This window comes from Mirounga leonina, unplaced genomic scaffold (genome assembly GCF_011800145.1).
Source record: "Mirounga leonina isolate KUSES-001 unplaced genomic scaffold, KU_Mleo_1.0 Mir_151, whole genome shotgun sequence".
NCBI lineage: Eukaryota > Metazoa > Chordata > Mammalia > Carnivora > Phocidae > Mirounga > Mirounga leonina.
The window spans coordinates 25787725-25804188 of NW_023270377.1; the positions used below are offsets into that span (position 1 = coordinate 25787725).

The 16464-nt window shown below is 35.1% G+C and overlaps 1 protein-coding gene across 11 annotated transcripts in view; it reads left to right on the forward strand.

The window, feature by feature from the left end:
* KANSL1L (KAT8 regulatory NSL complex subunit 1 like) overlaps positions 1-16464 on the forward strand; it is a 151726-nt gene that overhangs the window by 66655 nt on the left and 68607 nt on the right. For 9 of the 11 annotated variants that reach the window (XM_035007245.1, XM_035007234.1, XM_035007242.1 and 6 more), the window contains one exon: positions 10474-10678. In XM_035007245.1, coding sequence (XP_034863136.1) covers positions 10474-10678 — 205 coding nt within the window. The remainder of the gene's footprint in view (positions 1-10473; positions 10679-16464) is intronic. The other 2 variants (XM_035007240.1, XM_035007241.1) reach the window with 2 other exon arrangements.

Below are 16464 nucleotides of genomic sequence, written 5' to 3' on the forward strand. Positions count from 1 at the left end.
TGTTCTTCAATTAAATGTTTATTTTTGAGGATTCCTTTTTTTTAAACAAGCGAACAATAAAAACAAAGATTTCAAAACAGCCTAAAATGTATCTGTCATATGACTCTTGTGTTTTGCTTTGGATGTATTCATTTTATGTTAGTTCAAATCAAGAGACTTAGTGAATAGAGAAAAATTACTTTATTCAACATGTCTTAGTAACTTTAAAGCATAATCTAGAAGTTATTATGAAAGAGGTACTCAAGACAGTAGGAGGAATGAGGATTCTACTCAAGTGCTAGAAACTTTCATATAAACCAAGAATTGTTTAATAAAATTTATTACATATTGCCTTTCTTGGATGATACTGAAGTTAATTCAATTTTTCTTTGATAACTCAGGCTCATGACTGGCCACATCCTCAGGGACTACGGAGATTAATAGTTGTATATCTGTAAAAGAATTTACTTAATAGTAAATACCTACTGAGTAACCTCAGTGTGCCAGACATTGGATTGGGCAGTGGGAATACATGTTGAACAAAAACACATGTGTTCTCTGTACTCAGGGTGTAGAGTCTGGGTGGGGAAAAATGACTCAACCAAATAATCACAGAAATAAATGCATAATTTTAAACACTGATCAAGTGCTATGAGAAAACTCATAGTTAAGAATATCCCTTTGGGGGGCGCCTGGGTGGTGCATTCAGTTAAGTGTCTGACTTTTGGTTTCAGCTCAGGTTGTGATCTCCAACTCCTGATCTCGGGATCATGAGATCAAGTCCCACATTGGGCTCTGCAGCTCAGTGCAGAGTTGGCTTGAGACTCTCTCCCTCTCTCTCTGCCCCCCCCCCCCTTTCTCTGTCTCTCAAATAAATAAATCTTAAAAAAGAAAAGAAAGAGGGGTGCCTGGGTAACTCAGGTAATTGAACGTCTTAACTCTTGATTTCGGCTCAGGTCATGGTCTCAGGGTCATGGGATCAAGCTTTGTGTAGGGCTCCACACTCAGTATGGAGTCCGCTTGAGATCCTCTCCCTCTGCTCCTCTCCCTCTCATACATATGCTCGTGCGTGCTCGCTCGCTCTCAATAAAATAAACATAAAAAAAATAATACACCTTTGGGGGCGTCTGGGTGGCTCAGTCTGTTAAGCATCCAACTCTTGATTTCGGCTCAGGTCATGATTTCAGGGTCATGAGATCGAGCCCCATGTCAGGCTCTTCACTGGGCATGGAGGCTGCTTAAGATTCTTTCTCCCCCTCATCCTCCTCCCCCGCCCATCCCCATTTGCGAGCGTTCTCTTTCTCTCTCTGTCTAAAAAAAGAAATTTAAAAATATCCCTTTGGAATCAGACAAATCTGAGCTCAATCCCAACTCTGACATTTGTTAGCATTGTATTCTTGGGCAACTTTCTAAATCACAGTTCAAATGAGAACAGTCTGCTTCCTGGATTGTTGTGAGGATCAAATGAAATAACACGTATGATATTATTTTGCTTTGCTTTTTTTTTTTTTTTTTTTAACTTGTTTATTATCTGTCTTCCTGGAAGAGAATATAAGCTCCATGAGAGCAGGAACTTTTTTAGTCTGACTTATTAACTGCTCTTTTCCTAGCATCTAGATCAGTGAGCATCACATCGTGGGCATGAATAGATATTTGTTGAATGAATGAAATGTCTTTTAAGATTTCTTGCAGGTAATCAGCATTCCATAAAAAATATTTTGTACTCATTTGTCTTTTCTCCCTCATAGTCAGATTGACATTTTCATTATTGCTCTCATGGCTATGTTCTGCAGTTCTACTTTGTCTCATCTAATTTAAAGATGGACTAGAAGATCAGATAACCAAAGTGGTAGAAATATTTGTACTATAATAAGAGACATTTTCTAGTAAGAAAAAAGGCCTCTGCTAACAGTAACAGGAGTGAACTTTTGTGTATGAACAGTGAGGTTTTTGGGTTATTTGAAAAGCTTTTGTGATTTCATCCATATTCTGTATACTTGGCATTGCCAGATAAGTAATCTCATAGGTGAAATATTACAGTTCTTCTAATAAAGCATACTTATTCTAGCTTTATATCACATTATATCATAATTTTTGTGTATAATTAGGTTAGAAATTTAAGTTTTGAATTTTTAAAGGTTGGCCACCTATTCTGTATATTAATTTTTAGGGGAACACATAGAGCTTATTGTTTGATATAATTTCAAAAAATATTTGTCATTTTTATAATATCCTAATGAACTGTTCTCTCACAATGTCTAAAGTAAATTCACCTGGTTAATTATTTTCCAGGCTACCTGTTTGCCCACTTGTTATTCATTGATTCCCAACCCCCACCTCTTATTTAATGGCAGTATCTCCCAGAAGTTAGAATGGTTTTTTTAGCTTTATTAATCTTGGCAGCAGGGTCTAAGATGAGTCACCAGGAACTGAGCAATTGAAAAAATTGAGTCTTCAAACAAATGAAGCATTATATCTTATCATGATAGAGATATTAGTTTTTAGATCTTATATTCTAAAATAAAGATAAAATGTTGTAAATGGATCTGGCTTACCCCATGGGGTATTATCTGCTGAGAGTGAATTTCTGTTTGAAGTAATATCTAGATTTTTATTATTGTTGTTGTTTCTTTTTGCCTTAATGAGACCCAGAACATGATATAAAATTAAATTCCAATGAATCATTGCCATGCTATTTATTTCCACTAATGGTAATTATCTCTTGAAATGCAACCATTCTTTCTAATTGGGTATCATGATTGAAAAACTGCAGCTAAACTGGCAAACTAATTACATAGAAAGTAATTCTTGCATCCTTAATATCTTCAGTAGTCACTTCTCAGAAGAAAACACTGTTAGCTGCATATTCTAGGCTGAAATTTTCAATATAATTTTGGGTTCATTTGAATGACATTAATTATTATATTAGCTAGATGTGTGACATCAATAAGGAAATAAAATTTCCCAGCTGTGTTTTTAAAGTAATGCCAGTAGGAATTATTTTCTTTTGTAAAAACTTTTCTTTCCCTTTTTTACCTGTAAGTCTAAAACCTAATGTTAGAGGGAATATTTAAATAAATTGTGATATAAACACGGGATGGAATATCATGTATTAAAAAAAATCATATGGTGATATGCTTATTTGGGAAAGTTAAGTAGAAAAATCAGGGTACCAAAATCATTGTATAATATCATTTCATAGAAAAAAGACTTGAAGGATATAAATCAAAATTTTAATGAGAACTGTATTTGTGATTAGATGATAGATTTTGAAAAAATTTTTTCAACTTTATTTTCAAATTTTCCTTTAAAATGAAAAATAGTAATTATAATTAGTAAAATAGAAAGTCTCCATTTCAAACTTTCAAACAAATTATGTGAGAAGAACAGCTCAGAGATTATATTGAAGAATCTGAATTGTATCTCCCAAACTATAGATTAACTAGAAATGTTTGACAAACTTTTTTATCTCGATTCTCAGAAAAAAATAACCGCCATTATTCGCTTCCTAGTGTCTTTGCCTTAATGCTTTAAAAAATATCACTTGAAGAGCACCTGGCCGGCTCAGTTGGTAGAGTATGCGACTCTCAGGATTGTGAGTTTGAGCCCCATGTTGGGTGTAGAGATTACTTAAAAACAGAAAGTACCATGTGAGTTTAAGAGCCAAAGATAAAAATAGCAGATAGCACTACAGTAGTCTCTTTTTCTCTTTACTTTTTATTATAGAAAACTTTGACATATAGAAAGCATAGTAAAGTGAATTCACATACGCCCAGCTTTTAAGAATTCCCAAGATTTTTGGGGTACCTGGCTGGTTCAGTCAGTAGAGCATATGACTCTTGATCTCTGGGTTGTAAGTTTGAGCCCCACATTGGGTATAGAGATTACTTAAAAATAAAATCTTAAAAAAATAAGTTTCTAATACAAAAAATAAAAAGACTGATTTTCAGATGACATTTTTTGTCTAGAAAAATAGTACAAGCTCATTGTAGGAAAATTGGAAAATTCACAAAATACTAAAAAGAAAGTAGAAATCATTGCTCAGAGTATATATTTCTTTTCTATCATATTTATACATTTTCATAGTTGAGATTGATTAGAAGCAGTTTTAGATTTTATTTTGATACTATATCAAAGCTTTTTATACTTAAAATATTTCTTTTCCATTTTAATGGCTGCTTTAAGGTATACCTTATTTTTTTAGAATAGGTATATACCTAATTAGAATACCATATTACATTGTACTTCAACACATTTCTTATTACAAGAGTTAAAGAGACTTGTATTTTTGACTAAGGGGTATAGTTCTTCTACTTAATACCTAAGATAGGGGAGATAGCCTGGTAAAGGTATGGTTTTCTCTGTACCAGATAATGCCTTTTATCTTGATCCATTGGTCCTTTGAGAGAGTTGTTTTACTTTTGACATTTGGAGGACAAGTAATGCCCATAGTGGGCCATTTTAGTAAGCTTACATTATATAAGCCCTATTTTATTTAGTTTCTTTAAAATTGGTTAATGCCATCTAAATGTCATTGAGTTATCTGAGTATGTGATGAATTCATTTCTCCAAACACTATCAAGAGAAAACAAGATAGTAAATTCAACTAGTAACAGGATATTTGACATCAGGGAAAGTTTGGAGAAGGTTCTTGCTATAGATTGAATTCATCAAAGAACTCCCAACTGATGAAGAGGAGAGATGAAATAGAGATTACCAATCATGCAAAAACAGTGATTTTTAGGTGTGTATTTTTGTGGATATATTAGTTTCCTAGGGTTGTTGTAACAACCACTGAGTGGCTTAAGATAACAGATACTTACTCTTTCATAGTTCTGTAGGCTAGAATTTAAAAATCAAAGTGTTAGGGCCATGTTCTCTATGAAGGTTCTAGGGAAGAATCAGTTTTTGCCTTTTCCTAGCTTCTGCTGGTTGCTGGCAGCCTTTGGCATTCCTTGGCTTGTAGCCCAGCTCTCCACCTCTTTATCCACATGGCATTATTCCCTGGGTGTGTCTCCTCTTTGTCTCTCTGTCTCTTTTTATAAGGACATCGGTGACTAGATTTAGAGTCTTTAATCCTGTATGACCTCATTTTACCTAATTACATCTGCAAAGACTGTATTTCCAAGTAACGTCTCATTCTGAGGTTCTTGGTAGATGTAAATTTTGTGAGGGCACTATTCAACCCAGGACAGTGGGTGTGGGTATTTTGTGTGTGAGTGTATGGGGAAACTGGGGGTGGGGGTGGTGCTATCATAATCTTTCTGAGAATACACATTCTAATTCTCTTCTCCATTATTGATTTTTACCTTTTGTAAATTTTATTTATTTTTTAAGTAGGCTCCATGCCCAGCGTGGAGCCCAGCGGGGGCTTGAACCCACAACCCTGAGATCGAGACCTGAGTTGATATCAAGAGTGGGACACTTAACCAACTGAGCCACCCAGGCACCCCTCTACTTTTTTAAAAGTGTATTTAATATGAGAATGGGTGAATATGGGAGAAATATTGAAAACTACTATTCTTAAACAGTATTTTAAAATTCTATGTTAAATATTCTCTGCTCTTCTTGAGAATAAAAGATAAAAATAATCTCATGAAGTCTTTTTTATGCTTTTATGGTTCTAGCATTCTGAACTCACAACTAGGCCCAAAAGTTTCTTATTTACTAAAAATATTTGAGCACAGCATTATAAGGTTATTATAATATTCCAATTATTCCTATCCTTCTAAGAACATAATTTGGTTTAGGCAGAAGGTTATTAAATACTTGAGTGATTTACTATGAAAAATTCTAGACTGTCTTTCACTGGGTTTGTGGAAAAAAAAAAAGGAAAGAAAAGAAAGATCAAAACTAGACTGTTTTTCCACATCCTCTACCATTAATACTGCCACCAAGAAAACACCAAAAAATTAGCTAATCGATGCCCCCATATACCCATATTTTTAGATTGTTTTATTTATTAATATAAGTGCATAATGTTCGCAGGAATTGATTTTGGTAGTGATTTACTGTAGAATATCTGGTAAAAAATAATTGATTCACTTTTGGGACTTTGGTTCCTATAGTAATCAAAGTATAAGAATATACTGTAAAAAATTCACTTGAAGTTTTACACTCATACTCTGTAGTAGCAAATTGAATGCTTCTTGTTATTCATAAATGTCTTAACTGTCAGGATTTTCTAGGGTTGTAACAGAAAACCAGTGATTTCAGAAAGTCATTAAATAACTATTAGAGAAAGTAAGTAGTGTTAATAAAATGTGGACTCAGAACTTTCTGATTATTTTCTTAGATAAAACTCTCAGTTTTGTACTTTTTAGATTAGAAGAAATTTTTAGGCTTGATTGATGCCCATTTTACAAATCAGAACATATTATAGTTCTTATCTGCTTATTCTAAATTTATGATGGACATACTTGACTATATGATAAAATAAGATACATCATAATCTTACTACCAAAAGCTACCTTTTATAAACCAGAGTTAGAGATTTAGAATGAAATGCAAGGCCATGTCAATTATATCTTATCTTTCTAAAAGCTCTCTTGTAGCCTTCTGTTTAGAACCTCTTTTGGCTTTTAGGTTATTTAAAATGTTCAATGTTTACTCATTCACTAAACTAATTATATAGGTATAATGTATTTTATACAGGCACTATACAAAGCACAGAGCTGGAATGATAAACCTGACAATATATATGTGTATATCTCTCTATTCATTCAATAAATATTTATTGAGCATCTGCTGTATGCAAGGTACAATATCAGGAACTTCTTGATACAAGGGTGAACAAAACAGACACAGTCCCTGCACTGTTTGTAGTCTAGAAAGTAAGACATTAATTAGATGATCGTACAAATAAATGCAAAATTATCACTATGAGAAATGCTATGAAGGACAGATGAACAGTGCTATCAAAGCTCAAAAGGGAATTTGACTAGTCTTTGGAGAGATGAAACAAGGGCTGAAAGACTTCTCTAAGAAACTGAATTTTGAACTGAGAGGCAAATGATTATTGGAAATTATGTAGTTGAAGGAGGATGTGAGAAAGTTCTGTAAAGCAGAGATAACATATAAAAGTCTTGTACTGTAGAGAGTGTGAGTTACTTGAAATGAAAGGAGGTGGTGTGGCTAGAACACAGGGAGCAAGGAGGAGTGAGATGCAAGATAAGGCAGGAGAGTGATGGCAGGTGCCAGGCCAGTCAGGGCCTTTTAAACTTGAAGTCTTTTTCTCTAGAGCAATGGGAAGGCTTTGAGAGATGGTAAGCAGTGTGGGGATGGGAGGAAAGGGCATGAAAGGATAAGATTTGTTTTCCCAAAAGATTGGCAATAGAAGGAACTGAAGAGGGAAAAGTGTGAATGAGGGAGACCAGTTAGAGGCTATTGGAGTATTCCTGGACAAAAAAGCTTGCATTAGGGGAGTGACAGTGGAAATGGAGAAATTATGTTATGTGCGTATACCACACAAAGGATCTATCCTTTGAGGGATTTTTATTCTCTGAGCAAAAGTTTCCAATTGGAGATCTAAAGAAGTATAATTTGTTGCCTCTCCTGGCAATTATCCTACTGTCCCACTTGTAAGCTTGCAATTTCAAAAGTTCAATGATAATTATATTATTGGTACTTACTGATAGTTGTCTTGATAATAGGACAGTACTTGATGGTGACCCATTGCATCCTCAGTTTCTGGGGTTGCCGGGGTGTACCTACAACTTTATGTGAACACTAAACCTTCTCTTATTGAAATGTTATTTTCCCTCCTGAGTTTTCTCCTCCTCTTCCTATTATTATTATAGCTTTTTTTTTTTTTTAAGAATGTCATGTGACGATGGTGTCATGGTGTCTTATATTGGTTTATCAATGATATATTTAAGTTCTTGTTTTCCTTAATGCTTAATTACTAGATAGCCTATTATCTCCTGAGGAAAAAGCTTTAGGTTATAGAGTTACATGAGCAGGGTTGTTGTCTTCCAGATTCCCTCATTTTTCTCTTGTTCTGCTTTTCATTGAAGTTGATTGACTTATTCTCTCTTTAGTGTAAAACACTATGGAAAATAAGTGAATTTATTAGTGATTTGTAATAACTCTTTACAATAACCTCATCAATTATTTATAAAAGTGGTTTATTTACCAAATGAGCTTCGGTGAGAATAATGTGCTATACACATTAATTACTTATGAAATAAACAGATTTCACATCTTTGAATTTCAGTACATTTCCCCATTAATTTAGGATAAATTTTGATGACATTTTGCAAGGACCCTTAATAGCTAGAGAGTGTTAGAAGTCATGAAGGAAGAATTGCAGCTGGAAACATATTTAAGTTTTAAATAAAAGAAAACTTTTTTTTCCCGATAGTGTGTCAGTCACTTTAGAAAGTTGAAAATACAACATTCAGTGAACAAATGGCACATTTTCTATTTATCTTTAACCCCACCTATAAGCCTCTAGCCAGTTCAAAAGCTGTGTCCTGTCAGTCAGTAAAGAGATGGTGGCTCACCTTCTTTAGGGCTAACTCTTCTGTGGGGAGGGGAATAAGGGCTCATTAACAACTAAAGAATTATAAATAGAGGGCAGAGTTAACTGTGCTTCAGAGTTAACTCCTGGAATAAAAAAAGCTCTTCATTTTCTCTAGACGCTATGGAAGCTATGTCTTTTTTAAGGAACCAGTATATCTGCCTAAAGGTGTTTCTAACTTGCTGGGAGAACCTCTTTTTATGCTGGATCTACTCCTGCCTTCCTGGATTCTAGCATCTTGACTTGACTTCCTATAATATCAACCACCTTCTGAAACCTGTCTTCTACCTGACCTAACTTTCTTCTCTGCCAACCACCTGCCCTACCTGGTGCCTACTTTGATATTGTCTATCATCTGTGCCTTCTGCTCACCCTTGACAAGATAGCCCAATTCTGGCTCTTTCTCAAGAGCCAACTGTTACTTAGCACTGCTATACTTCTTATAGAAAATAGCATCCAGGATATGAGATTGGACCTGTTAGTTTGAGAGTAGTGTTATATCTTAAACCTTTTTCAGATCTTTAGAATGCTTACTAACTGGGACTTAAAGGTATTTTTGACTAGGGCTCTCTGAAGACTAAAGTTAAGATTTTAGGGGCTCCTGGGTGACTCAGTTGGTTAAGCGTCTGCCTTCGGCTCAGGTCATGATCTCAGGATCCTGGGATCCAGCCGGATCAGGCTTCCTGCTCAGTGTGGAGTCTGCTTCTCCCTCTCCCTCTTCCTGTCCCCCCAGCTTGTGCTCTCTCTGAAATAAATAAAATCTTAAAAAAAATAAAGTTAAGATTTTAAAAGTGGAATAGTTATTATCACTTCTTTTTCCCTGTACTGGTCTGGCCAGTAGTACATACTCAGGTATTTGTTGAATGTATTATAGTCACCAAATTCCATATTTAATTCTCTTTGGTGTCACCAACAAAAGCCATTCAGCTGCCTTTATTTCTGATTTCTTAGTACTATGTAAAGCACTCTTAAATTATTTTCTTCATCCACAAGCTAGCAGAATATTTTGTAGCAGCCATAAATATGATTCAAAACTAACGATACTGCTATAGAAAAACAAGATTTCTATTTACTGTTAAACACCAATTCTACTTAAGTCAAATAATGTACTTAGAACTTACGTGTTGATTAGCAGTATGATGTATGGCAGATTCACTTGCTGATATTAAAATACTAAATTGACTAGTTTCTATCTATACAAATAAGGTTGAAATCGGTACATTGTAGTACCTGAAAAACTTATATATACATTGTAGTACCTGAAAAACTTAATTATTTTATATATAATATACTGGTATAAGTGAAATAAAATTTATGTGGCACTGAGCATTAACTTCCTCCTGATATTCTGATTTTTAAAAAACTAAATATGTTTAAAAATTAATATGAAGAATGTTGATGACACTAATGTGTTTATTTTTATGTATAGTTTGTGTAATCTATTTCACTATTTTATAGTTGTGGCTTCTATATCATCAGAAGTTTAAAAATCTCCTCTAAGACATAGTAGGATTGCATCTTTGTTTCAGAATTCACTGAAATGGTATGTAGTGTTTATTTCAGAGCAACTAATGATACGGTATGGGATTTTAGCCTTTTGTAAGCCTATAGTCTTATGTAGTTTCACCCATATGCAAAAAGAATATGATGTAAATAGTTACAGCGCTCAACAACGTGCATGAATTATTGATTTACAGTGAACGTATACATTGTACCAGTGAACTCATGTGAGCATTTCTAACCTATGGGATATTTGTTTTACAGGAGAAAATAGAAATAGAAATTATTTTTACAACTTGAATATGTAAATCCCCATTAATACCAATTATTTTGCCAATTGTTACCACAAAATTGGCTAAAATTAATACTCTTCTGTCATAATAGATCAAGGCAATTTACATTTAGTTTTCTTTGTCTTTTTTGTTTGTTTTGTTTTATTCTCTCCATTCCCCAATTATTTCATGGCATTTCAGTGCTTCAGAGAATTTAGATGAGCTCTCTTCCTCCAGTAGCTGGTTACTTAACCAGAAGCACAATAAGAAAAGGAGAAAAGACAGGACAAGATTGAAATCTCCATCCTTGGCTATCATGAGTACAGCTGCTCGAACAAGGCCACTTCAGAGTTTCCACAAACGAAAACTCTACCGATTGAGCCCTACTTTTTATTGGACACCACAGGTAAGGCTGCCTATGGGAAAACATGAACAAAGATTTTGTCATCAATGTATTTCACATACAAGAGGGTATGGATTGTACCTGATTATTTAGAATAATTATATCTAGAAAGCTTTAAATATATAGTTTATAAATGACGTAGGTATTGACAATATATAAGTGGAATTTAATAAATTTTTTAACATGGCAATGTATTAAACTTCACATCTCCATTTTTTAAAAATGCATTGTTATGCTTAAACTAATTTGAAGGAAAATTACATATCGTGGTGATTTTAAAATTTTACTGGTAACGGTAGTAAGGAAAATACAAGTGTACTACATATTTGTCTTGCTTAGTAAAGAAAAAAGTAAAAATCTGTGTAGCTGCCAGTTACTTCGTAAGAAATGGCATCTCTCTCCTTTTTAGGTTTGGTATTTGTTAATCCTGGAGAGCATGCCTTTTCCTTTGTCTAGAATATAAGCAATGCAATTTTATATATCCATGCTTACACTTTTTACAATTAAAATGTACTTCATTAAAACCATGCATTTTAAAAAGCATATTTTTCATTTGTTAGCAGAATGTTAAATGTACATCTTTCAATACATACCTAAAACTGTGATAAAGGGCAAGATAAGTTACCTCTAGTTTTTGTTATATGACATGCTTTTTAGGAAAGTTTTTAATAGGAAAATATTTTTATTTAAAGTTTTTATATACAAAGTCATATTTTTAATTTTTATTTAAAGATGCTATAAGGAATAGATAAATAATATTTTTGAAATTGAGTCTGTAATTTCATAATTATACAGAGAATTGTTTACCTAAAATATTGAACATATGAATATACCATAATATTCTGACTGGAAGGAATTTGCTTGAATAATTTAGGGGATTTGTTAGATGTTATTAGAATACTTTATATGCCCTGAGATTGTAAAGATCGGCCTTCGTTCAGCAAGCCAAGGAAGAAACACGTGTGAGATTATTGTTACTGGTAGACCACATACTATATCATATTCCAGTCATTATGCTAAGCATTTTCAGTACATTATTTTATTATTATCTCAAAATATAATTGTGAGATGTTGTTAATCCCCCCTTTAGATGCAGAAATTGAGGTGCAGAGAGATTAAGTAATTTGCCCAAGGTCACACAGCTTGTAAGGAAAATGTCTGATTCCAAACCCCATGTTCTTACCCATTGTATTGAGAATGACAAAAATAAACCAAATCTTTTTTGTTTTTGAAATCAGTTAAGACAGTATATTTGGGGGTTGGGGAAGGGGCTTATCTGGTTAGAGGTATTAAGATATGCATCATAAAATAAGGGCTTTGAAAGACAAACAGATTTTTGAAAGGTTATGGGAGAGTTAAAGAATTTTAAGTAAATAGGAATAGAGATGAAAAAAATGATGGAAAATAACACATGTCCTCACCCCTAACTTATCCCCCAGATTGCCAGGATATTTAGTTGCAAATTATTTACCTTTCTAAACTTAATAAATGTCCTTTCTCTCAGGAAGCCTTCCTTGACATCCCCACTATGGGATATTACTATAGCACCTTGTTATAAAAATAACTCATTATTTTATTATTATCACTTATTTTTCTGTTTTTCTCATTATATTGTAAGTTCTTAGAAAATAGGGACTATGTATTTCTGAACCTACAGAGCTTTGAACAGTAACTGTCCCAATAGTATATGCTCAATAAGTAATTGTTTGATGTATGAAAGAATTAATGTAGTGGACACAGGAACATATTTAAAAGGTAATGGAGAGTGAGAACTTACAAGTGTGTGTGTGTGTGTGTGTGTGTCCTCAATTCACTTTGTGAAAAGATGTGTAACAGTAAGTAATGTCTAATAGAATTTTCTTGTAATGATGGAAATGTTCCATAAATACCTGTGCTATCCAATACAGTAGTAACTAAATACATGTAGCTATTCAGCACATGAAATGTGACTAGCGCAACTGAGGGACTGAACTTTCTATTTTATTAATTTTGATTTAAATAGCCACATATGGATAATGGCTACCATACTGGATATGACCACTCTAGACTCATACTTACCCTGAGAGCAGTGAGTACATAATGGTACTCATTCTTGTTTTCTTTTTTTTTAAAGATTTTATTTATTTATTTGAGAGAGAGAGAGAACACATGAGAGGGGATAGGGTCAGAGGACAAAGCAGACTCCCTGCCGAGCAGGGAGCCCGATGCGGGACTCGATCCCGGGACTCCAGGATCATGACCTGAGCCGAAGGCAGTCGCTTAACCAACTGAGCCACCCAGGCGCCCTCATTCTTGTTTTCTAATACCATTCCCTGTTGAAAGGAAATAGAGATGTTTGAAAAAATGGCTGACCTCCAGATGTGGGGAAGAGAGGGTATAAGATGAGCTTGGAATATCTCAAAATGTTACCAGAAAGCAAGGTAGTGTTAAAAAAAAGTGATGGGGGGGGGGCATATCAAAAGAACCCAGAAGCTAGTTTGCAGAGGCTGCCACTGGCCAAATTTAGGGCTATTTGATCATCAAAATAACTAAGGACAGTAATGAACCATTGAAAAAAGGAAACCATGCATCCATACTGCTGACAGTTAAATTGATAGGTAAAAAGGAGAAAGGGAGGACTTTCCCATATAGTAGAATGCTGATTAATAAACATGGAGTGAGCACAACTACAGAATTATGCAGTCATCATGGTAAAGACTGATTGGGAAAGAATCATCAATGGGTGATCAAAACTCAGATAGCCTATGAGAAGAAGAATACAGTTTCAGTATGCCATATTTTGGCCAGGGATGGATGGCCGAATTTAATTATAAGGAAATATGAGACAAAGCCAAAACCAGCAGCATGTTATTAAGAAACAGTGAAAAGTGGCCTGTCTTCTTCAAAAAGAAAAAGTCAGTGTCTTGAAAGTCAAGAAAGACTGAGGCAGATTGAAAGAGACTTTAAAAAGATGTATGACAGGGGCGCCTGGGTGGCTCAGATGGTTAAGCGTCTGCCTTCGGCTCAGGTCATGATCCCAGGGTTCTGGGATCGAGTCCCGCATTGGGCTCCCTGCTGGGCGGGGAGCCTGCTTCTCCCTCTGCCTCTGCCTCTCTCTCTCTCTCTCTCTCTCTCTCTGACTTTCATGAATAAATAAATAAAACATTAAAAAAAAAGATGTATGACAATTAAATGAATATTTGATCCAATCAGAATTCTTTTAAGGGGGGAGAGGGGATTCTTGGGGCAATTGAGAAAACTGTGCCTTTGGTGGTAGATTATATAAAAGTATTGTATCAATATTGAATTTCTTAAATGTGGTAACTTTTGCCATCATGTAAGAATATATCCTTATTTTAGGAAGTACACATTGAAACATTAAGAAGTAAAGTGGCTAAGGCATCCATTTTACTTATTTTTAAAGATTTATTATTTTAGAGAGAGGAAGAGGGAGAGTGCAGGGGTGTGGAGGGGCAGGGGGAGAGAGAGAGCGAGAGAGAGTCTTAAACAGACTCCAGACTGAGTGCAGAGCCCGGCACAGGGCTCAATCTCACGACCCTGAGATCACAACCTGAGCTGAAACCAAGAGTCGGATGCTTAACCGACTGTATCACTCAAATACCCTAAGGCATCCATTTTATGTAATAAATTAACTCCTATGCTTGTGGAATGGTACTAGTTACGTAGCATCCTTGGTAGAATTGAGAAAATAATAATTTAAATTATTTTCTATAACACTTAACTCTCTAGCAACGTACTGGCTGAGAAAAGCTTATATTAAAGGCAATGGAGAGGTGGGGAGTTCTGCTACAACGTAGCATATAGTAATTAGCTGATCATCACTCTCATTGCAACAAGTACATGTATAATTGCAGGAAAAAAATCATCATACTAGTAAAGACATTAGCAAGACGTCTGGTTTCAGCTCCAACACATAAAGAGAAGTCATCACTTCTACCCTTACAATAAGAAAGAGTGAACAAACTGAAAATCTGTGCTTTTCATGGACCCATCAAAGAATTGAGGTTACAGTACAAACTGCCACCCTGAAATATGGGGAGAAAAGTAACTCCAGAGAGCCACAGCCAAGATGTGCCTACTTGGAGCAGAAGCCACAGCAACCATAAACTTAACTGGTAGGAACACTTAACTGGTAGTTTTGATGAATTACTGGGGGCTGAGTATAGACTAGACTAGCTTGAGAGTGAAAAACTCCTGGGGACTATAGTCTTAAAAGTCCCTCCACACATTCATGGACTTTACTTCTAGGCACCTCATTATGTTCTCACAAAGAAGATCCTCAGTGGCTATGGTGTGGGAGGGGAAGGGATAACTTTTATGAAATGAACCCAGAAATTGTAACACAGCTTTTTCTTCCAGGGAAAAGACTTTAGTGAAGTCTTAGCTTACCTGTGAGAAAAGCACTTTTTCCACTGCTGCCCCCTGTAGCCTTTCTGTCTCACCTAACAGGCAGTGAGGGTGGAAAATAAGAAACATTTGTTAAAGTCACAGACCCACTAAAAGACTAAGATTTAATCATGAGATTATAGTAAATTATGGTACTGTGGTAGGTATGCTTCCTTTCTTTTTCTTATTTTTTTAAAGTAGGCTCCATGCCTAACGTGGAGCATGAACTCACTGCCCTGAGATCAAGAGTTGTAGTTTCTACTGACTGAGCCAGTCAGGCACCCCTGGTATGCTTCCTTCCCCCCTACTTTACCCCACACCAACAAGATTCTGGTACTATTAACAGTAGGTTACAGCTGCAAAGCATAGACTGTGAGGAGGAGTGATTAAGGAAGTTAAAAGTCAATAGGGAAGACAAAAACAAAGATACTAGAGGAATTTTGAGTCCTCTAGCACTTAAAACTATAGCAGATATTATACACAGCCCACTCCTAGCCAGATTAACATTATGCCTCACAATAAAATTCTGTTTACCTCAGGGTGCCTGGCTGGTTCAGTCAGAGGAGCATTCGACTCTTGATCTCCGGTTGTGAGTTCGAGTTCCATGTTGGGTGTAGAGATTAATTTAAAAAAAATTCTATTTATCTCAGATCCTGTTACCAGAGACATCATATACAGCTTTTAACAAAAAATGACAAAAATGACAAGGTATGGTAGGAACTCTGAAGAGACAAGGAAGCCATCAGAACCAGGCTCAGATATGACAAAGATGTTGAAATTCTCTTAAATAACTATGATTAATATGTTAAAGTCCTAAGTAGAAAACAAGTAATGTATGGGTGCTATAAGCAAAGAGATGTAAACTTTTTAAAAATTCGGTTAACAAATAATGTATTATTAGTTTCAGATGTAGAGTTCAGTGATTCATCAGTTTTACATAATACCCAATGCTCATTATATCATGTGCCCTCCATAACATCCATCACCCAGTTACCCCATTCCCCCCCTTCCTCCCCTCCAGCAACTATCAGTTTGTTTCCTGTGATTAAGAGACTCTTATGGTTTGTCTCCCTCTCTGATTTTGTCTTGTTTTATTTTTCCTTCTCTTCCCCATGATCCGTTTTGTTTCTTAAATTACACATATGAGTGAGATCATATGATAATTGTCTTTCTCTGATTGACTTATTTCACTTAGCATAATAATCTCTAGTTCCATCCACATCATTGCAAATGGCAAGATTTCATTTTTTTTGATGGCTGAGTAGTATTCCATTGTGTGTGTGTGTGTGTGTATACAGACACACACACACACACAATATCTTCTTTATCCATTCATCTGTCAATGGACATCTGGACTCTTTCCATAGTTTGGCTATTGTGGATAACATTGGGGTGCAGGTGCC